Source organism: Rhipicephalus microplus, chromosome 5 (assembly GCF_043290135.1).
Source record: "Rhipicephalus microplus isolate Deutch F79 chromosome 5, USDA_Rmic, whole genome shotgun sequence".
NCBI classification, from domain to species: Eukaryota; Metazoa; Arthropoda; class Arachnida; order Ixodida; family Ixodidae; genus Rhipicephalus; species Rhipicephalus microplus.
Window position 1 is genome coordinate 210,596,524 of NC_134704.1, and position 24,907 is coordinate 210,621,430.

General features: G+C 46.6%; 2 protein-coding genes across 2 annotated transcripts in view; both read right to left on the reverse strand.

The window, feature by feature from the left end:
* The window catches only part of nompB (intraflagellar transport protein 88-like protein nompB), a 1,761,410-nt gene that overhangs the window by 320,090 nt on the left and 1,416,413 nt on the right, over positions 1 to 24,907 (reverse strand). The gene's annotated exons all lie outside the window — the stretch shown is intronic.
* Positions 976 to 12,010, reverse strand: LOC142817194 (uncharacterized). Its single transcript, XM_075894252.1, has 2 exons — positions 11,152 to 12,010; positions 976 to 1,082 (listed from the first exon to the last, which is right to left on the reverse strand). Exons 1-2 carry the CDS (start codon positions 12,008 to 12,010, stop codon positions 976 to 978), a joined length of 966 nt encoding a protein of 321 aa, XP_075750367.1.

A 24,907-nucleotide genomic window follows, 5' to 3' on the forward strand; every position in this document is an offset into this window, starting at 1 on the left:
CATGCCTCCTCAAGTTTCATTATCAATTTTCAGTTTCATTATTTCAATATCCATGAAGTATTGCAATATAATGGTTGCGTGCGTGAAAATTATTACCAGGGTAGGAACGGCTTCCTTTGTAGCGCGAGGCATGGAAAATAAGGGCAACGTCCCCTCGTGGGCAGAGCTTATATTTATTAGTTTTATTTAGTTAAAATGCTGGAGACCCTTTCAGGGCCCACGCAGGAGTGGATACAAACATTTATTCTTAGGATGCCACCGACATTGTGGAGCGCTTTGCCTGCCTCTTTTATATATTCCACCTACAATCTTTGGCATAAGTGGGTATTTTAATTTGCCTTATGTTGATTGTAAAGCCTTCTCGCTTAAAACCCTTAATCAATTATTTCGTGAAGAAATGTTACATATTGCCTTTACGTTTGATTTATTACAGATTGTCGATGACCTTACCAGAGTACAAGGTAGCTTTTCGGCAATCCTTGATCTTTTTTTTGTTAGCGGGTCAATTTCTTCCACGACAGCTTGCAGTGTTTATCCCGGAATATCGGATCACAAGGCTGTGCTCCTGAAACTATCAGATGTTTCCCTAAACAAGAACTTAAAAACTAAAGCTTTCCCAATTTTCTCTCGCGCAGACGACACATCAATCATAGATATGCTGTCTTTTACCTTTGATGCCTTTTCACACAGTAATCTTGACGTTGAAAGTCTTTGGAATTTCTTTAAAGATATTGTTAATCGATGTGTTGAGGGATTTATACCGCGCATCACAAAACGAATGCCAAAGAAAAATCCTTGGATCACTCGGGACACATTACGTTTGAAAAGGCAATTAAAAAGTAATATATATACATTGAGGTACGCAGCCTAGCTTTTCGCCAGGCTCCAACAGTGGCGAGCCAACGACGACTCCACTTGACACTTGTTTGCTTGTTTGTTTGTTTATTCATTTATTTATTTTATATGGATACACGGTTACACAGTGGCGTGGGGCAACATAAAAGCTGCTATAAGCAGCTTGAGCTTGCTTGCAATAAGCAGCTGGGACGTGGCAGTGGTGACGCCGTTGAGTATTATGTATACTGTGTGACAGCAATTACACAACAGTTAACAGTTCCAACACCACAGGCGCGTCTGCGCAAGCAGGCGTTTGATGTGCGGCAACACCACGGACACGAGCCAACGGGGAGAATGAGGGGGAGTTGCAACTTTCTTTCACGCTTCGCCGAGCGTGCCTTAGCCGTGCCCGGGAAAAGGGAATCCTGGGGGTTGAGTCGATGCCGGGTGAATGGACCTTTGAGGCCTCCGGCAGAGGCAACAAACCCTTTTGGCCCCGGCTTCACGTAAATGGCACCCCTGGGCTGACCAACCCTTGGGAATATCGGCAGCCTCCTCTTCCTATCTCTCCACCTTCCCTACATCTTCATCTTTCACTCTCACTGTTTTATCTTTCCTGTCTACTTCTCCCTTCTGTTTTTTCCGATTTTTCCTGGCGGCAAGGGTTAACTTTGTGTATGTGCTCTGTCGTGGGCACCATATAATTGGTGATAGTAGCTGTGCACAGCTGATGCTGACATGCCTCATACAATTTTAGGACCTGCCACGTCCCCATGTTGGGCTCTCTGGTTGGCGGCTTGCATGGCTGCCGAATTTTGACCTATTTTATGGCTTCTACTTCTTTTCCTTCACTGCTCGATTGTTCTCTCTCGAAGCGAGGGTGCAAAGACATTTTCACTTATTTCAAAAAATTCAAAGAAACTTTCTCCTGGTACCATGTAATTCACTTTGAAACTGCTGAAAACAACGCCAGAATAATCTTGCCCTTTGTTGTCTCTAATTGCCTCATCAGTGCATTTGGTCTGCATTAGCATGCAACGAGAATGACTAGTGGGGATCTCCTCCTCGACGCAAAAAAGTCAGGCCCAGTATAAAAACTTCTCGCAATTAGAATCATTAGGAAACACCACTATCTCAATTACACTCCACCGTTTTCTCAACAGTTCCCGAGGCGTTCTGTCCGATGAACACTTGCTTGGCCTAACGGAAAGAGAGCTTCTCGACGGTTGCAAGAACCAGCAGGGGACACAAGTACAAAAAATAAAAATCAGGTGCGATAAAAACCAAGGCTCAACAAAACATATAATTGGGATATTTTGCACCAGTATCCTTCCTGAACATTTCATAACAGAATACTCAAAGTTGAATGTGCAAGCCTACATCCCCAATCCACGACGTTGCTTTAAATGCTAGCGTTTACGCCACGACTCTCACAGTTGCCACGGCGAACTCACCTGTTCAAAGTGTGCCACTACAAGACATGCCACATAAGACTGTAAGGTGGACGCTGGTGCCTACTGTGCAAACTGTGATGGCACCCTCCCCGCATACTCCTCAGCAAGCCAACACGGTAAAAGAGAAATGAAATAATGACCAAGTCACACAAGACCTGACTTTTCGAGAAGCCCGACTAGTATCGGAGTTTTCTACAAATAAACCATCGTTTTTCGATCTAGTGCTTCAGGGGTTAGTACTACAACAGCCTGCGGCAGCTGGGCTTGCTAGGCACAGTGTTCCCAAGTGGTTGCCAATGCCCCCCCCCCCTCTTCCTCCACAATGCGAACTGCCATGGCTGCCCTGCAGCTCATCCCCATGACCACACCAGCGGCCTCTGCAAGCTTTTGCAGCGGCCACAGCAGCCCAGAAGCAAAGGAGGTCCCCTCGATCTCTGGCCCAATGGGACCAAAGGTTTCATTCTTGAAGTTAAGGTTACCCCATGGTAGACCAATACAAAGGCCTCAGCTGACCAGGCGAGGCCCCAAGCTCGAAAGACCAGCTCGTAAATGCGGACATGCAGTGAATCTGAGGAAGCAATGGGCACCACGGTACCCCTGGTGCCGAAAGATTAGCGTAGATCCCTGGAGCGCGCTAAGAGAAATGAAAAGACGATAACGAGGCACGATGAAGTCCCTGTTACTTGAGTCTTAACGTCAAGCTTGAAGAGCAGTAACACCCATGTTGTACACACAGCACTACAATACCATCAGTATATAGCAACCCAAATCATACATTGAAACATCAGAAGACATTATGATAGTTATAGCGCGAAAACAGAACAATGGCACAGAGACACGAAGGCCACCTTCTTGACTCCGTGTCGTCGTTCGTCGTTCTGTTCTCGCGCTATAACTATCGTCATGTCATACCAACTAGCTCAAGCTGCCACCCTTATTAGTCAGAGGACTGCTTAGAAATCTCGACAATGTCTAAGAGCTCTTACACAAACCTTCACTAAATCTGCTATGTGTACTGAAAATAGATTTAAAATCTAAAAACACCAATTTTTAGCGTCAGTATGTTCTCTTTCGAAAGGAGACAGATGACGCGGCAGCGTCACCTGACGGTGTGGCCATTATTGTTAATGAACGAGTAGTACGCACACATTTACAACTATAAACAACCCTAGAGCCAGTGCCTGTTGGAGCAGTTTTTCAAAAAACTCGTCACCATCTGCTCTCTGTACATGCGTCCACACCACCGTCTTGAAATTTCAATTCCTAATAGACGAACTACCTCAACCTTATCTGGTAGTTGGGGACCTGACTGCTCATAGTGGTCTGTCGGGTGATTCTAGCTGTGACACACGAGGTAATCTCATTGAACAGTTCCTTTTCTCTTCTGGTGCCTGTCTGGTAAATAGAAAAGAGGCAGCATAATAAAACTTTGCCAAGAAAACTTACTCCTTCATAGACCTCAGTCTCGCATCTTCTTCATTTGTACCTATACTCCAATTGAAAATGAAAACTAATCCCTACAGAAGTCACCACTTTCCTGTCGTTTTGTGTACACCAACATCACGTGAATGTTCTTCACGTCTTCCCAAATGGCTGATAAGCAAAGCTTGCGGGAAACGGTTTCATAACATTACTCATTCAGGTTAGACTGATATATGGCGTTTAAGCATAGATGAAGCTGTGCAGTGCTCCACAGATTTTCTTATTGATGCAGCAGCCAAGTGCATCCTTCTGACATCTGGACTACCCGGCAAGCAATGCGTTCCATGATGGAACACTGAGTATCCTAATGCGCGAAAGGAGCATAACAGGGCATGGGAGTTGCTTCGGAACTCAACAGCCGAAAAGCTTGACACATTTAGGAGAAAAAGTCTTAACGCAGAAGGACACGTCGGCAGGCCAGGAAAGAAAGCTGGCAAAAGCTTTTATCAGGCGTCGATTTATATGGACAAGAGGCTACAGCCCGGAATATGGTTGGTAGGATAGCAGGAAGACAGGTACCCTCACTCCCACTCGTAAACACACAGGGTGACAGCCTTGAAGATCCGGCGAACTTCCTCAGCGCACAATACGAGCAGGTGTCAAGCTCACTGAAGCTTTCCAAAGTATAAAGCAAGAACAGATAAGCAGAAATTAGAACAGAAGTGTACAAAATATGACGCATACAGCCAACCTTTCCGCTTAGCTGAGCTACCAACAATACTAAACTCCTGCAGTAAATCTGTTCAGGTGCCAACCGTGTCATCTATGAAATGTCGAAAAACCTGCCAGTCGAAACGCAAAACAGTTTACTTTCCCTCTACAATGCTATACCATCCCTACTTCCTGAAAATAGGCTTTTGTTATTTCTAGTATCACGGTAGTAATTATATGGACACTTTCGGTTGGATTTTCCCGCTGGCGTCGACATCGATGTCACGCACCGTATATGTATACGTATCTATATAATAATAAAACGCAAGGAAGAAAAGTCCAGAGAAAAAGCACTCCGGTGCGTGGAGTCGAACGTGGGATCTCTGCCCCGCCGCGGTGGTCTTGTGGCTAAGGTACTCGGCTGCTGACCCGCAGGTCGCGGGTTCAAATCCCGGCTGCGGCGGCTGCATTTCCGATGGAGGCGGAAATGTCGAGGCCCGTGTGCTCAGATTTGGGTGCACGTTAAAGAACCCCAGGTGGTCAAAATTTCCGTAGCCCTCCACTACGGCGTCTCTCAGAATCATTTGGTGGTTTTGGGACGTTAAACCCCACAAATCAATCAATCAATCAACGTGGGATCTCTGCGCCGTGAAGGCGAGGCGTTAACCACTGGGCCACCCCGAATAACGTTCTTCACCGTTAAAACGAGAAGCTATTTATATCTACCACTTACGGCTGCTGTGTTTTCGGCATGCATAACCAGAAAGATGGCACAATGAGCGCCCGTAGTCAAATCGCGCAGCTGCGCCCACTCTAATATTCTATGCATACTTTGCCCAGCTTAGAGAAGGGGAGCGACTCTCCCTAGCACGCCCTTATCTCGCAGTGGCGAGAAGGGGAGGATCATATGCCTTGGCTGGCCTCTGGATTTACGTGGAAAGATTCTGCTGTAGTTACCGGGTGCTCAAAGGTAACTGCAATCAATGCTGTCTCCGCTTTGCTTTACGACATGCAACCTGGTAATGTGTCAGCGGCAGGTTCAGCTATGTTTAAACAAGACATCTAAATTGGCAGAAAAAAATGGAGTCCGACTTAACCCGCAAAACAGTTTTTGTTTCTTGTTCTCCAAAAAGTGCGGCATACACTCTGAACCTGATATTCAGCTCAATGTTCAACGTCTGTCTGTTAATTCTGAGCTTAAGGTTTTAGGCCTAATCTTGGACTACAAGGTAACCTTTATACAACACATCAAGTGTTTAAAAAGTGGCAGATCCCACGCACGGTAGGAATCAATGATATGCGAAGCACGAGTGAGAAATGTTCATATATATCACAGTAAAATCAGCATAACTTTACAAGATGGAGGTAAATGAGGCCGTACATGACTTCCCTGTCATGATCATCATAATTGGATGTGTCCTTCGTCAACTATTCACCTCATATGATACCAAATTTAGTAGATGTGGTGCTAGCGAAACGACCGCGAGCACGCTATGAGCATGGTAAGTTGTCATGTTCTTACACGACACGCGTGTCAGGATTATTATGTTTGCACCAATCATATATTTTCGTCATGCATTGACGTCATGTAACACGAAATTCGGTATATGTGAAGCTAGTGAAACGGCCGTGAGCTCATGATAAATGGCCCAGTACACTCCAACGTATTGATGACGCGCGCGCCCGCTTGGCACAGCGATGCTACGTTAGCTTAACGTGAGCACTCTATAGTCTTACGCGAAGCGCAACGGGCGCGACCAGCGTCCACCGGCGCGTCCCGATGGCAACCAGCGCGAAATGTGACATGCTGCATTTCGCGCCAATGCGTTACCCAGACAACACTGCGTCTTCCTCTTTTCGTTATGGAGGAACGCCGGACACACTGAAACACGCATGCGTCAAAGCGACGCAGCGTGGCGTGCGCCAGCGAGTATATAGCAGGACCGGTGCCTGAAGTGGCAACGCCGGTATGACCCGACGAAATGAATGCCACCGAGCCCGCGCACCGCGTCACGTCAAAATTTGTTGGCGTCTTGACTGTGGCATGCAGTCATGTTTTCACATGACACACATCTCATGATTATCATGTTCGCACCAGTCACATACCTTCATCACCCATTCATGTGACGTAATACCAAATTTGGCTTATGTGAAGCTAGCGAAACGGCTGTGAGCGCATCATGAGTGTGGCTTGTAGATATGTTGTTACATGACACGCACGTCGTGATTATCATGTTTGTATGTGTCATTTACTTATGTCGTCCGTTCTCGTCGCGTAATACCGAGATTGGTACATGTGATGCTGTCGAAACGGCCACGAGCACATCACGTGCGTAGCTTGTAGTCATGTTGTTACATGACACCAGTATTATACGTTCATACCTATCATGCCCCAGTACCATACCTTCGTCATCCATTCACGTCCCGTAATACCAAATTTGCCCAATTATATGCTCCTTAGGGTAAATAAATGAAAAATAAATGAAGCTAGTGAAATGGCTGCTAGCGCATCATGAGCGTGACACCTAGTCATTATGTTACATGACACACATCTCATGATTATCATGTTCGCAACAGTCACATACCTTCGTTATTCATTCGCCTACTGTAATACCAAATTTGGTATATGTGACGCAATTGAAACGCATGCGAGTGCTTCATGAGCATGGCATGTAGTCATATCGTTACATGACACGCAAGTCATGAATTTTATGTTAGTGTCTGTTGCATGTGTTCACTATACAACCATGTCATACCAAACCAGTTTTGCAGCATGATGTGTGAACTAAACCACCGCAAGAGCTGCTGGTCCATGAAATGTCAATCATGACATTGAGGACATCCATCTCATCATTTTCATGTTATGACTAGTCGAATATGTTCTTCATACAGTCATGTTATGCCATACCAATTTTGGTATTGATGCCATTATCAAAACGGCCAGGAGAGCTAGAAAGACGACGATGTTCTGAAGCACTGCCTGTGTTAGATCAGTTCGTAATTTTTCGCTTTTTCCCCAGTCTAACAGTTTGTATTATTTGTCTGTGCTTCATACTCACACCGTGATGACCTGGAGGTCCCCGCCCACCCAGAAAAGCACGTGAAACGGATATCTAGACGGCCTGTGCCTTACCCGCCACGGCACGGTACATCGCCGCCAGATGCACTAGACGCCGCATCTATGGCAGCAGCGGCCATTACTTCTCCTGGAGCCTCTGTAGAAGGAACTGTCGTGTTGCGCCCTAGCGAAAGGCCATGCGCGTCCGGGCCGGCCGCAGGAGCTGAGAAAGGGACTGAACCGCTTCCGACGCGCGCGAGATAGCGTCCATCCTTTATTCCATGCCACCAGCATACATATATAGCAGACACTCATGTGACCAATGACGTCACGTACAAAGGACACTTTACAATTGCGGGCGACAGCACCAGATAACGCGGACACTTGACGCGCCTGGGCGCTATCACCACATCTCACCTTCTTTAACAATACTCTGACAGTTGCAACAAACTTCGCAGCACTGCCAGCGAAAGAACACTTTGCAGAAACAAGAAATGCGCAAGAACAATAAAGTCAGTTACTGAACCCGTAGCGGTGCGGTCGTCGAACAAGACGACCAGATCGCGTTCGGTATTCAGGAAGGTCAGTTCCCGCCAAGGAAGGGCTAGATAGATCGTCAGGCGCCATGCTGTCTTGAACGCGATTAGAATTCTGTTCCGTTTCTACCCGACTATCATCTGCCTGATGAAAATCATCGCTATCTCCCTTATCCTCACCTTCTTTTGGCTGTGAAACAAAGCGCACCAAGGATTTCCTGTTTTTTTCTAGAACTACACCAGTGGAAGTTCTAACCACATACGACCTCAGCCGCTCAGCAAGTCGCAAGACTCGCGCTTTTGCTTTGCAGTCCGTCACCCAGACTTCCGCGCCCGGTTCGAGTGCTCGACACGAAGTAGCCCTATGACGAAGGTTGAAGTTCCTACGCTGCCACTGTCGGTCGGTCGTATCATGGGTTCTGAACTTTCTCAGATTCACCGTCTGAGGCAGAAGGCTTGTGGGATGAACAGGCACCGTTGTGCGTAGCCGCCTGCCCATTAGAAGTTCTGCAGGACTTTTCCCAAGTGGCCCCGGAGTGTCGCTGTACGCTAGGAGAGAAAGATATGGGTCCTTCGCTTTTGTAATGCGACCTTTGATTGTCTGGACCATCCTCTCTACTTCACCATTTGCCTGGTGGTACCTTGGGCTAGATGTCACAGCGCGAAACCCGTAGTTGCGAGCGAACAACTTTTATTCCTGCGACACAAATTGCGCTGCGTTATCAGACATAACAACTTTTGGTATGCCATGTCTTGCAAAGAAACTTTTAAGACGCGTAATGACAGTGGCACTCGTTGTAGATGATAACAAAGCTATCTCTGGGTACCTAGAAAAATAATCTACGACTACCAAATACCATTTTCTTTGAACATGGCAGAGATCAGCTCCTAGTTTTTGCCAAGGACGCTGTGGAGTGGTTGTCGGGATCATTGGTTCTGGCTTTTGGTGTCTGTGCTCGGCGCATACGCGGCAATCGGTAACCAAAGCTTTCAGTTGATAACTCAACCCCGGCCACCATACCGACTCTTTGGCTCGAGCTCTGCATTTTTCGATTCCCAGGTGACTCTCGTGCAAGCGTATCAAGACCTCTGCGCGCAATTTTCGAGGAATGACCAACCTCATACCTTTAAGTAGCACGCCTTTAGCAACTGTAAGCGTGGCTCTTTCCTGCCAATATGGACGCAAGACCATCGGAAGAGATGAGAATTTTGGCCACCCTTTCCGGCTGAATTTTACGAGTGCTTGACAAACTTCGTCATCGGCTTGTTCTGCTTTCACTCGCTCGAAGAGGCTGGCCTCGACCGCGTTTGACAAGCATCCTGAAACGTGCTTGCTGACGTCACTAATAGACAGTGCATTATCAGTTTCTTTTCCCCGAATCGGGGCCCTCGACAACACATCTGCAGAAACTAAGCTCTTGCCCGGGACATGCACAACTTCATAGCTGAACCGCATGAGCCTCATGCGAAAACGCTGAATGCGAGGTGGTAAAACATCTAAAGGAGATTTTCTCAGCAAGATTACAAAAGGTTTGTGGTCAGTTTCACACACAATTTTAAGACCTTTGATGTACCCTTCGAATCGTTCTGCCGCCCTCGTCATTGCTAGCGCTTCTTTTTCAATCTGGGAATATCTGGTTTTGGCGGGCGTCAACGATCGCGATACAAAGGCAACGGGTCGTTTTTCGTTGTTTGGTTGAACTTGCATCAGCACCGCCCCCAAACCGAATGATGACGCATCGGCGGAAAGAATCGTAGGGTACTTTGCATCATAGTTAGCCATGACGTGCGCCGAACCGATAAAGTCTTTAACGTATGACAGCGCTTGCTCTTGGGCTGGTCCCCACGTCTATTCAGAACTCTTCAAAAGCAAGTGACGTAACGGCGCCGTTTTTAAAGCCAAATCTGGTATGAATCTTGCCAGATGATTAGTCATACCGAGCAGCCGTCGAACGTTAGACACGTTATTTGGCGTCGGCAGTTCTTTGATGGCCTGGACCTTTTCAGGGTCCGGCCTGATTCCATCTCGATTTAGAACACAACCAAGAAACTTTATCTCGGTTACTCCAAAACAACACTTTTCTTTGTTTAGCGTAACACCAGCACTCATGAGACGGTCTAAAGTAAGACGCAGACGCTCATCATGTTGAGCTTTGTCGCAGCCGTAAATGAGCACATCATCCATCATGTTTACCACGCCTGGGATTTTTTCCAGAATATGCGACATTTTCTTTGAAAAACTCAGGTGCTGACGTTATTCCAAACGGTAGCCTCTGAAAACAGTATCGCCCAAATGGCGTAATGAAGGTAGTCAATTATTGGCTTTCCGGCAACAACTTGATCTGATAAAATCCAGAATTAGCGTCCAGCTTCGAAAAAACCGATGCCTCACTTAACAGACCAAGGCTATGTTCAACCGTTGGCATAACATAGCGCTCGCGAAGTACACTTTTATTTAGTTGCGTCAAGTCAACGCAAATACGAACGTCTCCAGAAGGTTTGAGTACTGGTACAATACCTACGTACCATTCTGTTGGTTTGTCTACTTTGCGGATTACGTCATCTCGATCCATACGCTCGAGCTCCTGCTTCACTCGGTCCCGCAAGGGTAAGGCAATGTGACGCGCAACCGGAATAGCAAAGGGTACCGAGTTCGGCTTCAGTCTGATATTGTATTCCCCTTTCATAGCTCCCAGACTACCGAAAAGCTGAGGGTAGGAAGCTTTAATGGCTGTTGCGCTACTGACCGAGTCAGCGAACTTGATCAGCTTAACGGCTTCGAGCGCTGGGAGCCCCAATAGTATCGAGCGTAAAGGCGAGACTACGTACACAGTTTGTCGGACAATGCGTTGTCTCCACTGTATAGTTGCAAGAAATTTTCCGAGAACATGCAGTGGCTCATTCGCAGGGCCTGTTAAGGTTATGTCGCACTTGTCTAATTTGGTAGGCAATCCCGGAAATGTTGAGGGTACAACGGGCACTTCTGCACCCGAGTCAAGTTTAGCGAACACCGGAGTGCCGTTAATGATAACTTGAGCATACCGAGAATTGGAGTGCTCCTCATTTACCGCGCCTGCGAAGTACGCCCCTTTTTCCGTATGGAGAGAAGAACTCTGTACCTTCTTTCGCTCGCCTGCAGTCTTTTTCCGACACACCACTGCAAAATGTCCGGAACAACTGCAGTAGTTGCATTTCGCAGCTCGTGCCGGGCAGGAGGTCCTCGGGTGCTCTCCTTGACCGCAGTTGGGGCATGAATTGGATGTGAGAGGTCGGTAGGACTGTGGTCTGGTGCGTTGACCTTGTGTGACCGGTGCACTGGCCCTTAACGAGGTGCCGGAATGCTGTCCTGAAGAATTCTTTCGGGGCTGCCATTGTTTGATGACCGCGTCCAGGTTGCTGGCTGGCGCTGCCGAAGGTTCGTCGCTGGTTTCTCGCAGCTGTTGCTGCTGTCGTTGGACGGTCTCCTTCAAGCGAGCTATTGCCAAAGCGCTTGCGAGTGTAAGATTTGCATCCATTTGCAGAGACTCCGAGAGCTTGGCATCACTGAGGCCAACTACAAACCGGTCGCGCATCATGCGTTCTTTTTCCTTGTAGTCGCACCGGTCCGCCAGTGTGTGCAACGCGGTGATGAATTGGTCGACTGACTCGCCTGGTTGTCGTATACGTCGGTGAAAACATGCGCTCTCGTAAACGAGGTTCCGTGCGGCCACGAAGTGATCGTCGAACTTTTTTCTGATGACTTCATACTGCTTCTGCTGTTGTTCAGATAGTGTGAAGGTCGAAAAGATCTCTCTCACTTGCCTGCCCATTGTGTACAGTAGAGTCCGGACTTGCACTTCTTCACTTCGCTCATTTAAACCAGAGGCAAAGCGGTAGTCGTCGAATAGTTCGATCCAGGAAGGCCATTCGGACGTTCGGTCGAAGTCAAACGCTGGCGGAGCTGGAACCGCGAACAAGCCGTGAACTGGCTTGACTTCTTTGTCTTCTGACATGGCGCCGCTTGACGAAGACTGGTGCAACGCCCCCTGAATATCAGAAGAATCCCACTTCTGACACCATGTCGTGTTGCGCCCTAGCGAAAGGCCATGCACGCCCGGGCCGGCCGCGAGAGCTGAGAAAAGCACTGAGCCGCTTCCGATGCGCGCGAGATAACGTCCATCCTTTATTCCATGCCACCAGCATACATATATAGCAGACACTCAAGTGACCAATGACGTCACGTACAAACGACACTTTACAATTGCGGGCGACAGCGCCAAATAACGCGGACACTTGACGCGCCTGGGCGCTATCACCACAGGAACTACAGACCACGGCCCTGCGATCAAGAGACTATGGAACGAATAAGATGGCTCCGATCCTTCAGATGAAAATGCAGAGGATATTTACGAGGCATCCTACACAGTTGTATCCTTCAAGAAAAAAAATAGTACTGGTGTTCGTGTTGTCTTCAGGCCTACCACGGATGGAGGAAGCTTATGGAAAGTCAAACCTAACATCGCCGCATCAGCCGTTGTAGCGTCGGCTCGAAAGAACGTTCTTAACCATCGCCTCAGCAAAGATGGAAGCCTGATGGTCACAGTGTTGACCCTGCTGGCCACCAACAATCTACTAACGGCGACTGAATTAGCAGGGGTACCCGTGGAAGCCCGGGTCCCATACTCTTACACAGCGAACTATGGAAAACACAGGATGTCCCTTTGAGTTACTCCAATGAAGACTTACAAGATTATCTACGTGATAAGGGCGTCATGTCGGCAAGGAGACTCACCACCTACACGTCCGAAGATGGCTGTAAGGTGAAAGAGGTACGTCATCGATCCGTTATTTTGCAATTCACCAAGGATTCACCACTACCTAAACGAGTTACGCCTGAGTTCTGTAGCTACCCGGTGGCCGAGTACGTCGGGGCAGCTACACAATGTTATAAATGCCAGAGGAATGGTCATATATCGAGACATTGCAATAACCTAGTGCCCTGCAAAGTCTGTGCTGGTTCTCAATCGCACAAAGAGTGTACCTCAAGAGCACAACCTAAATGTTTTAACTGCGGTAGTTCCCACCCTGTTCGTATGGAGGGTGCATTAAGAGAAAGGCTGCTACACTTGCACACTCGTCGGAGCAAGCACAAGGGAAACCACCAAGGCGCCATGAACCACCGCCTAATCAAGCAGTTTCATTGGCGAATATGAAAGACTTCTCCCTGGAAAGATCATCAAATGCCGAAAGGCACCTGAGTACGTTGAAGTGACAAAAAGAAACGTGGGAAGCCGACTGGCACATCGCATCTTTCAAAACCACCAAAAAGCGTCTCAGAAGACTCATTGGTCTAGTACAGCCGTCACCAGTCTCAGCCACCGCAACACGACAGGGGGATCTGTGAAAAGCAACAACACGGAAACACAGACCAAGATTTTGCAGGCATACTGGTTCCGATGCTGTTCGCAGCTCTCAAAGCCCCTGTCCGCGCAAATCCTTCGTGAAGAAATATCCGAGAGGTAGAAGAAATTCTTACATCAGAACCACTGCTGTCGACGTCTTATGCTCCGTAGGGGCGTTCCCTCTTGCAGTAGTAATCATGGCTCCCCCAGCCTGAACTGACCATTCACAGAATCTTCCACACATGCACCATATTCCAGTGGAACGCTCGTGGCCTTCGCTCAAACCTCTCAGACTTCCGGCGACTGGTGCGAGAATACCCATTCCCATTCATCGTCATTTCTGAATCGCGCGTCGACGCAATTTTTAGAATGAACGCATAATATTTTTATCACTCAAAGCGGCGTGATGGTATCAGAAGGTTACTCATCGGCTTTTGTAAAAACATTCCAGCCTCCACAATAGACATCCCGCCCCACTTCGACAACGAAGATGTGTGTGCTATAACAATTATAGGTAAACAGGAAAACACTCTCATCGGAGTGTACCTGGAATCAGGGAAGCCTTTGACGCTTCAAGGCTTGAAGTGTTGATTTCAAGAACACCTTCCCCACACGTCATTTGTGGACACTGTAATGCCCACATTGCAATTTGAAGCAGCTCACACAGTTGTTGGCGAGGCGCTAAGCTTGCAGAGCTGCTCTCAAAACACTCAATTGAACATCTTAATGACGACAGCATCACCTACCTACGAGGCACCTCGACTACCAGCAGCATTGACGTGATCTTCGTAACAAGTTCAGTCACTCGCAACATTGACTGGTGCACCGACTTGAAAACGTCTGGGAGGGATCATTACCCAATCATGATATGAGTTGCCGGTGCAAATATGACATCAAGAAGAACCGTCATGAGATCCACAGATTAGGATGCGTACAAAGACGCAGCAGAAAAGGACATCACTGCCGTTACAAAGGATGATGAATTACTCGCTACGATGGCTCATTGCCTAGAAGAATGCACACACGTTTCAACTAAGAACAGATTTTCATCAAATAATAAGAAGTTTGAAGACTGTGTGCTGTTCGCAGGTGAGCTGAACGGAAAGTTCTGCGCACAAAGAGTTTAGAAGACCTCCGAGCCTGCCGACAGACATAGCTTCATACTCGGCGCTACCTGGATAAACGCAGCTGGCAAAGATGGCGTGACTTTTGCTCAATATTAGATGTTCAACCACCTGTGTCCAAAATCTGGTTGGTTTTTTGAAGCATGCGGATGCCACTGCAGCAGCTTCACCCTTTCGACTCACTCTCCCTGCATGAAATAAAGTCCCTCAAAGAGCTCTCAGAAGCATATTGCGCACTACTATCAACAAATTCAACGCTTTGGACCTCATCTGCAGGTAACCAGTTTGGCAACTCACGGGTGGCCGTGCCAGCGCTAGACATACCTTTTTCTATTGAGGAACTGAACACTCGTATCGGTGAGTCAAATAGGCGCACATCACCTGGTTATGACGAAGTAACCTATGAAGCCATTGCAAAGCTACCCCACGCGTCCCACTTACGACTCTTAGAATGTGATAATTCCCCGTGGATGTCTGCAGTGGTCCTCTTTGAGTGGTAGCTGGCGAAAATAGTGCCTATTTTGAAACCTGGTAAGCAGCCAACAAGCTACACCTTTTTCCGACCTGCCGTCCTATTGAGTTGCGTTGGCAAACTCATGGAGCGAATGATTCATAAACAATTGACATGGTTCCTAGAAATCTCCAAGGAATTTCTTCAAAAAATGAATAGGTTCCGCCAAAGCAGGTTGGCTATCGTCAATGTCATCACACTTCTCTCTTCCCTTGAAAAGAATCTTTCCGCAGGTCGAATCCCGAAAGCCGTAATCCTTCACGTCAAGGCAGCTTTCGTCTCAGTCTTTCGTCATGCCACTCTCGCAATCATAGAAGATCTTGGCCTAGAAGGAAATCTATACAAATGGATTGAAAACTATCTCAAAGAGCGGAAAATATATATGAACCCTCCAAATGGTCCCACACACTTCTATACAGTAGAGAAGTGTGTACCCCAGGGTGCCGTACTCAGCCCGCTCCTTTTCAATCTTACCCTCACACACATAAGGAAGTCTCTTCCTTCAGGTATACACATCAAGATTTACGCCGATGACATCTGTATCTGGAGCGCTTTAAGGTCACGTCACATGACCCGCCACGGTGGTCTAGTGTTTAAGGTACTCAGCTCCTGACCCGCAGATCGTGCGTTCGAATCCCGGCTGTGACTGCTGCATTTCCGATGGAAGCGGAAATGTTGTAGGCCCGTGTGCTCAGATTTGGGTGCGCTCTAAAGAACACCAGGTGGTCGATATTTTCCGGAGCCCTCCACTACGGCGTCTCTCATAATCATATGGTGGTTTTGGGACGTTAAACCCCACATATTAATCAAGGTCACGTTACATCACCAAACAGCGACTTCAAAAAGCTTTACAGAACATCTCCACTTATCTAGCGCCCCGAGGCATGAATCTTTCACTAGAAAAGAGCGCAGCCATTTCACTCACGGGAAAGAAAAGGAGCAAGTACGCACTACTCCTCGGTGGATGACCGGTGACCTACGTACGGTCCTAAAAATTTCTGGGATTCATCATCGACAGAAATTCTTCCTGGTCTCCTCATGTGAAGAAACTTCGAACTAGAGTAGTAGCACAAACTCAGCTCTTCAAATTCATGGCTGGCACACGATGGGAATGTAGATGCCGCTCAATGGTACTATTTTAGAAAGCATACATTGATGGAACATTGCGCTATTGTCTACCGGTGCTTCACCGATTATCCTTAGTAAACAAGAGAATTTCGGAAGCCGCACGCAACAGCTGCTTACGAATATGTCTAGGGCTCCCGAAGAGCTCATCAGCATTGGGAAGTGTAGCGGAAGCAGGATGTCTCCCACTGGATATTATCTCTATCCAAAAAACAATACATACTCATCTTAGACAATATTACAAGGTAAAAAGCATTTCCTCTACCGAGTTCACCTAACGCACAGCAATTCTTCGTTCGGCAGAGCAGTGCGAATGCTTCAACACTCTCCTGTTAATCAGCCCCAAAAAATAATGCCTGCAACATTTCCTCCCTGTACACTTTTGCCTCTAACCATTAAAAAAGTTCTACCTGACATCACTGGGAGAAAGAGACGAATGTCACAGGCTGCGCTGTTGCAGACTACTCTCCTCTTCTTAGCCGAGAGCCATGCTCAGCACTGGCATATTTACACCGATGCCTCAACCACTCAAGAGACTTCCACTTATGGACTTTATATCCTTTCTACAAGGCAAATGCTATTCTGTCGACTGCAGCAATGGAAGACATTCTTGACAGCACCAGAACTTCATGACGTCAAAGAAGCTGTCCTTTACATCTTGCGCCAAATGCTGACCATCGGGTAATTTTCAGACTTAAAGGGAGTACTACAGATATTGTTCAACGTCCTAAAAAAACTAATTCTCACCCCGTTTCATTCAACATAGCATACCTACATCACCTGGCTATTACCGCTGGAAATACTATTATATTGTAGTGGATACCGGTTCATTCTGGCAGTTACATCAACGAAAAAGCAGATGAAACAGCACGCAAAAGTCTACGACACCACAAATACAGACGAACCTATTTCACTAAATGAGATGCCGCTTAGATGGCCACAAGACTTGCAATTGAAGAAAATAGGAGACGCTGGAACCTTCCGACACGTCATTATGCCTTCCTTCGCTCAATCGACCCCTATCTGAGAACAAGACTCTCATTAAAAATTCCTCGTCATCTGGAAACGCTATATGATCGTCTACGTTCAAACAGTGCCTATGTTAACAGCCTACGGTGCCGCTTCGGTCCGTCACCGAGTTCATATTGCAACAACTGTGGCTTCATCGAAACTGTAGAACATGTATTGTTTGAGTTTAGAGTGTATGCTGAGGAGCATTCGCTTTATGAACATAGCATGCATTCGATAACCGAGAGAACTTTCTTCCTTGACTGTACATTGGAACTTTTAGCCTGCCCCACTTAACAGAGGCGTGCTATGAAACTTTTGTTTGCATATATGGACAGCATCGGTCAGGTAGACAAGCTGTAGCTGTAGCTTGACAACACAAAAAAAACTATTAGCGCGCGTTCTCATTCTATGGTCAAAGAGATGGCCTTTTCCTATATTTTTTACTCTACCATCTATATTTACACTTATTCTTTTTTTCTCTCTCTCTCTTCCTATTCGTACTTTCAATCCTCCGCCCCCTTCCCCACGAAAGTCAGCGAATTTTATATGCCGGCTAAATTCTCTGCATTTCAATAAAGAGTTATTTCTCTCTCTGAGGAGAGCTAAATGTCATAGGCAGATAGATAGATAGATAGATAGATAGATAGATAGATAGATAGATAGATAGATAGATAGATAGATAGATAGATAGATAGATAGATAGATAGATAGATAGATAGATAGATAGATAGATAGATAGATAGATAGATAGATAGATAGATAGATAGATAGATACGCGCGAAGTCGCCGAAGTTCGCTTAGAAATGCTTCGCATTGAAAACAAAATGCATATAAGCCATGAATATTCAAATGTGTCGCCGCGTAAAACATGCGGTATCGACAGACATTGTCTCATTAATTTGTTTCAATAATGGGACAACGCCTGAAACAGGCAGTGTCTCATTAAGCCTAAGCTAACTACTTTGAGACAACGCTACCAAACTTTCTGAAAAACTCTCCCCAAACGTTCTGGAATTACCTTAAACCTAAAACCTCCAGAAAAACCTCAACCCCGGAAAACGAAAGCCATGTAAACGCAGACTCACTAAATGAATATTTTATATTCGTATTCACTGTAGTTACGGGAACCTACCTAAAATTGGAAAATATTTTCCGCAAGAAGATTGACCAACTTACTGAAACCGAAAACGGGATATATCATCTGCTGCTTTATTTAGACGCCAAGAAAGCCATGGGCCCTGATGATATTCCTAACATTTTTCTTGTAAGATATGCGGAACCATTAACTAAATATTTATGCATCCTTTTTAATAAGTCACTATCAATTGGTGGTCTTCCACAATACTGGAAATGCGCCAACGTTATCCCAGTGAATAAATAGGGAAATGCAGACGATTTCGCCAACTTTCGTCCCATATCTTTAACATGCACTGTATGCAAAATACTAGAGCACATCATCCTCAAACACATTACGTCATTTCTTGAGAGCGAACACATTTTATCGCGGTACCAGCACGGCTTCAGGCGAGGTTTATCTACTGTAACACAGCTAGTAGAACAAACGCACGATATATCAAACTGTCTTAATAATCAGAAACAAATCGACCTAATCTTCCTAGACTTTTCAAAGGCCTTCGATACAGTATCTCATGTAAAACTACTCCGAAAGCTGGAAACTGTGTTTGGGGAAACAGTCATTGTTACTTGGGTTAAAGATTACCTTGCCAATCGCATGCAGTACGTAGAATTTAACAATGAGACATCCGCTATCACACCATATCATCAGGAGTTCCTCAGGGATCTGTTTTGGCTCCTATTCTTTTCCTTATTTTTATTAATAATTTACCTTCAAGTGTACCAGTCACCATAAAACTATTCGCTGATCACTGTGTGATTTACAGCGAAATTAGCACGATTCAAGATAGCGTAGCTCTACAAAACGCCCTGTCGAAGGTATGCGATTGGTGCCAGGAGAATCAAATAAAAAAAGTGTTGAACTCCAAAAAGCAGAAAAAGAAACATTTCCGACAATCTTTATACTATCAACAATAACCCCTTTGCGCGGGTAACGGAGAATAAATACCTAGGAGTTACAATAACCACTGATTACAGATGGGAATCGTATATTAACAACATTACTTCTTCAGCATTAAAACGCGTGTTTATGCTCTGACGACGACTGCGACAGGCCCCACCTCGCGCAAAACTATTGGCCTACACGACGTATGTCCGGTTCGTACTCGAATACGCCAATACAGTCTGGGCCCCTTTTACTAAAGAATTAATGAATAAGTTGGAAGGTGTCCAAAGAAAAGCGGTAGGGTTTTTCTTTAGCCGATATGAAATGAGCGACTCTCCGACAGTGCTACTAAAACAAGCTGGCTTTTTCACCCTTGATAATAGAATGAAGATAGCCAGATTAAGATTTCTGTATGAACTAATTCATGGTCACCTAAAATTAGAGGCCTCAGACTATATATCCGTTGATCGAATAAGGCTAACCAGACTAAAACATCCCCATTGGCTAAGAGAATACTGGTTCAACGTAGACTGTTTCAAGTACGCTTTCTTTCCAGTAGCAGTAAGGAATTGGAATTCGCTAGGCAACTCAATAACTGGCACCACGAGTTCAACAGAGTTCTTAAGCCTTGTAGAAACGAAAATTGACACGATTAGACTATACCTTGTTATCACTGAGTGAATGCCCAGCTCCACCGACTGTGTAACCCCACAACACTTGAAAATATCTGTCATGCACTGTGTCTATGCCCTTCCTGCGAAAATCCTGTGAAGGATTGGCAGTATGTTTAAATAAATAAATAAATAAATAAATCAAATTTGTATAGAAGCTTCATTCGCACCCGCTTGGACTCTGGCGCTGTTGTTTATCAGTCTGTGACTCTTAAGAGCTCTGAAGATGCCGGACCTTGTGCACCATTTTGGCATTCGCCTTTCTACGGGTGCTTTGAGCCGTAGCCTCGTGGAAAGCCTGTATGTGAAATCTAATGAGTGGTCACTGCACTTACAGAGATGTAACACATATTTTGTGTTTGACCTCAAGGTGAACGCACACAAAAGACACCCCTTCCAATTCACAATCTGTCCTGTTTCACAGCCGTTCTTTTTTAAGGCAGCCCTACTCACTTCGTATGAGAGGCCTCGCTGAGAAAACAGATGTGCGACTTCTAGAACGCTGTTTGATGGCTCCTACTGCATATCAGCCGCCGTGGCAGTGGCAGCTTAGAAACTGTGACGGTGCGCCGACGCACCACCGTCACAGTCTATATTGTCGGCGCACCGTCTCACCATCATGGCAGTTTGCCGACAGATGTTACACCAGAATTCTAGTTTTATCAACATTCGGTATTAGTGTACCATCAGCCAATAGAACGCCTCTCTTGAAGCATTCCCTTTCGTCATTACGCGGAGTGTTGCGGCCTACACTTGTGGGTATGTAGATTAAAAGCTTGGACATGATTCCTGAGTACTCTAGGCCCGTTTTTCGCAAGTATTCCTGAAATTTGCTTACTCCCGTCAGTAGCGTTCGCTCAACGTTACCATCACAGCCTTCTTCCCGGAAACCCGAGGGTTATATCATGTGCGTAAATGCTGTTATAAAATCGACTTATGTCTAATAACTTCTCGGGTAGCTAGCCCAAACCAAACTAAAATGACAAGTAACCGTGATGTTATGGAGTCTTGCAGCACACCGGTCCAGACCATCTTAAACTCTTGCCACTGATGGTCGACGACGCATGCATGTCTGTCTGCAAGAAAATGCCGTATGGAAATGCATGTTTTTTTTGCCTATGCATAATACATCAACTTGTTTTAATATAGCTCGTGTTTCACGACATCAAAATCCTTTTTATATCTACGCTGAAAATCGCCTTAGTGAAGCACTCTCAGCATGCTCCAGGACTTTTCTTGCTCATGAAGTAAGCAAAATTGGGCTTTGAAAGTCGAGCGCAAGTGGCTGGCCTGGTTTCAGGATAATGATAACTCGAGCCCTTTTTTATAATCCAGGAGGGGAGCTGTTTAGCCAGCATTCATTGACGAAGATTACGAGGCAAGAGACTGGCACGTCGAATAAGTTGCGGAGGGTCATGTTGGTAACCCTGTCTAGTCCTGGCGCTGATAGGGAGTTTAGTCGGAAAAGGATCACTCCAATTTCTGCCTCACTGAAATCGGTCTCTGGTTTCTCGTTAGCAAGTCCAGCGTAATCGTGGTCTACGATGCTGTTTCTCATCTGAAAACAACAGTCACGAATAGCGGCGAGGGCGTTATCACACTTACACTCTCTCACAAGTCTACGAGTGTCATGGTATTAGGGTGCCCGGGTATCCTCCAGATCCAGAAGGTGCCGAAAGAGATGCGAAGCACTCGCACCTCTCATTTGCCTCTCTAAAGCATCCCACATGTTTTCTCACTGCGCCCTACAATCTTGAGACGCGTGGTCCTCAGTTTTTCTGCCTAACTGGTAAATGCGTTTCTGTATTCTCTGGTTATGCATTTTGCGTTTCCACCTTTTAAGTGGGGCTTGCTTCGCTTCGCACTAGTGTAGGAGCCTGCTGTCGATTACTTTGAGCTCTGTTTATATGGCGGGATGTCGCAAGTTGCCGCGTGGTCTGAGTATCGTGGTCCATTCATCTATATTCGTGACCGGCTCGTCACCTCACCCTCCTTCTTCTCATTTTTTGTAAAACGCGTCCCACCTCACTAATTTTAAGTGTGTGGGCTCCATGGCCCTCAGAGTATGTTCCTCGAATTTCAGGGCCAGTGTGTATTGTAATTTCTATCAGCGAAGGGTCACTCCCCTAATCCTGTGTGTTTGGCCAATACATTGTGGTTACATTCGACGCAAACGCGAGGTCTGGTGGTGTGTCTGCGCTAACGCCGTTTCCCCTGAGCGTTGCATCGGCGAGGATTGTGATGAGTTCAAGCCGTTGGTCTTGCGAAACGTTCCAAAGAAGTTTGCCCTTGGGCGTTTCGCGCGTGTATTCTCAGGCTCCGAGTGGTGCATTAAAGTCGCCTGCAACCAGAAGAGGTTTACCGTTGGCAGCCGCATTTGCCCTTCGGAGCAGCTCTCCGAATTGATGCTGTAGCGTAAGCTTACTCTATATGTTAAAAACGAACATTACGCGGCGTCCCACTTTGGAATTAATTCTATGAAAACATGCGGTATCTTTACGCACTCAAGTTCGCGCTGCGCCACTGTGACATGACGGTAGATATAGCACGAGAACAGAACGACGACAAAGGGACAAGAAAGAACGCTCTGTTCTCGCGCTATATCTACCATCATGTCATACCAACTAACCCAAACCACCACACTTCTAAGCGACTGAGACGTTACGTCGAACAAGCAACCGGTGCTGTAAGGGCGACCGCCGCGGGTGCATCGACGACCAGAACGGATCGCCCTGCCGCCAGCACCCCACAGCTGTCCTCATCGCTCCGCCATTTTCAGAGCAGAATATAGACTTTTTTTTTGTCTTTCTACTGTGCATTGCTGCCACGCCTATGGCTTTAAAACCATGTAAATTTGCCGGATAGTTTATTTTGTGAAATGATCGTATCCGGTTTTTTTTTCACGGCCACGAAACAATCGGCTGAGATTACCTTGCTTCGTCCTGTAACCCCGGCCGTTCCACTACCAGATCTTGCACTGTTTGTTAGTTTTAGTGTAATTGTTTGCGCGTCTATCCATGGTGACGCTTGTGTTCAAGTTAACCCATCACTGACGAGGCGACTCGGGTTCGGCTGCATCTGAGTCTCTGCGCCTGTCAGCGTATTTTTCTGCTGCTGAATCTTCTGCTGGCTAGCGTATGGCTTAGTCATATTTCTAATAAATCTGCACACATCTAGTGAGAGTCGGGCTTTATAGCTTTCTATGCGGGCCACGTGTGCGGTGAGCATGTGAGTCATTTGCTCAGAAAGCTTGGTTATCGCACTGTTTAAAGTATCAGTCATCTGCACCACATGTTTTTCAAACGGTCATCGAAGCTGTTTTCGATATTATGTATACTTGTTATTGCAGTTTCTCAAAACAGCCACAGTGCTGTGGTGGCTCGGGTCTTGCAAGATCCAGTGCAATTATTTTATCGGTACACTAACGGTCGTCGCGGCCACCTGCCCGTTCCCTAGAACTACTTTCGTCATGTGTGTTCATCCCGGCCACCTCGGGTCAAGTAGAAGTCTAAGACCGAGGCGATAGAGCTGACAGCGGCATCAACTGTAGCTGTGAAGTAGCGGATAAGAAACCTCGCCTATAAATTTAGAATTCTTCTCTAAGGATAGCATTTTCGCGTTTATAAGCTCGAAAATAATCAATTGTAACGGTCCTTAGCATTGTTCCAGTGCGCGCTCTATTGTTTCATGGAGCTCGCTCCCACCATGGCCACCCACGGCGCGACGAAGAGGATGATTCACGAAAGCAACACCACCGGCGGGAAAAGCAGCTACATCCGCCCATTTTCACTGTTACCCGGTGGCCATGTGCCCTTGTTGGGGCTGCTGCCACGTCTGCTGCTTTTGACGTTGTTGATGCTTTAAAGCTGTGGCGCTTGCATTGGCGCCACAACGCGTTTTCGACGTGCATCGAGGCGTTAGAGTCCGTCCGCGAGAGTGGCACAAAGGTTGCCCGCTGCGAATTTTAGCGTTTTGGCTAGTAGAGCGTCCTGTTGTACTGTTGCTGCATCAATTATTCTCCAACGCTTGACCAAAGAAACCTTTTTTTGCCTTCGCGCTGTATCCGCTACCATGCACTACAGCGGCTTCCTGTTCATATCGTAATCTTTGCTATTGTTGGCGACGCCTATGTATGAGACTTGTATCTCGCCTTGCCGCTGTGGTGTCCCGTGAGGTGAGTCCTGTGAGGTGACACAGCTGACACCAGGGATCATACCGATGACCAGATGATGAACTGTTGCCTCCGCATCCACGGCAAATATTCTCTTTGGGGTTAGGGTACACGTCAGACTGATTTTCCAGCCTACTACACTGATAGCATACATCAATGTGCTTCCTGTGTAGGGAGCTTCTAACAAGCGTAGGTCCGTAGTGCACGTCTGGGTATATGGAAACCATTAAAGAGTAGGGTTTTGTAGCCTGTGGTACCCATGCGCTTAGCGTGCAGTACGCAAGAGTTGCGTGGCGTCACTAGGTCATTAGCAATGTCCGCCAAGCTCTCATCCTTGGATAAATTACAAATAAAGCCCCTAGAAGTGTTCTTCAGGGCTACTTGATAAGCGCTAGTCTTGACCTCTTTGTCTCCGATGCAAGGCGTCCTAATGGCTCCATAGCGTTGGGCTCTGTCAGTTTATTGCGTATGTGTACCACGAAGTTTTACCTAACGTTGAGGCAGCTGCTTTCTTCTAGCCGCTTCTATGCTTTCGCCCAACGCGCTATGTCGGCTGCAATAAATGCGATGCATGCCGTACGAGGTCCTGTTGAATCCGCCTCGGGGGCTTGCGATAATTTTGTAATCATCGGGTTGCAGCTCAATTATTCGAATTGCTTTATGAAAGTGCTTCAAATGGCAGGCATACTTTCTTTAATGCGTAGCCATGACGGCATCTTGGACGATCCCCATAGTCGACTCGCAGCCGTACGTTTCTGTGTCTTCGCCTGCTGATTTAGCACCGACGTGGAGGCATCGTCGGCCTGCTTTATTCTTCCCGGAATTTTCCGGCTGAAGCTCCTCTCCTTCTACTTACGCGACATTTACTTAGCTCT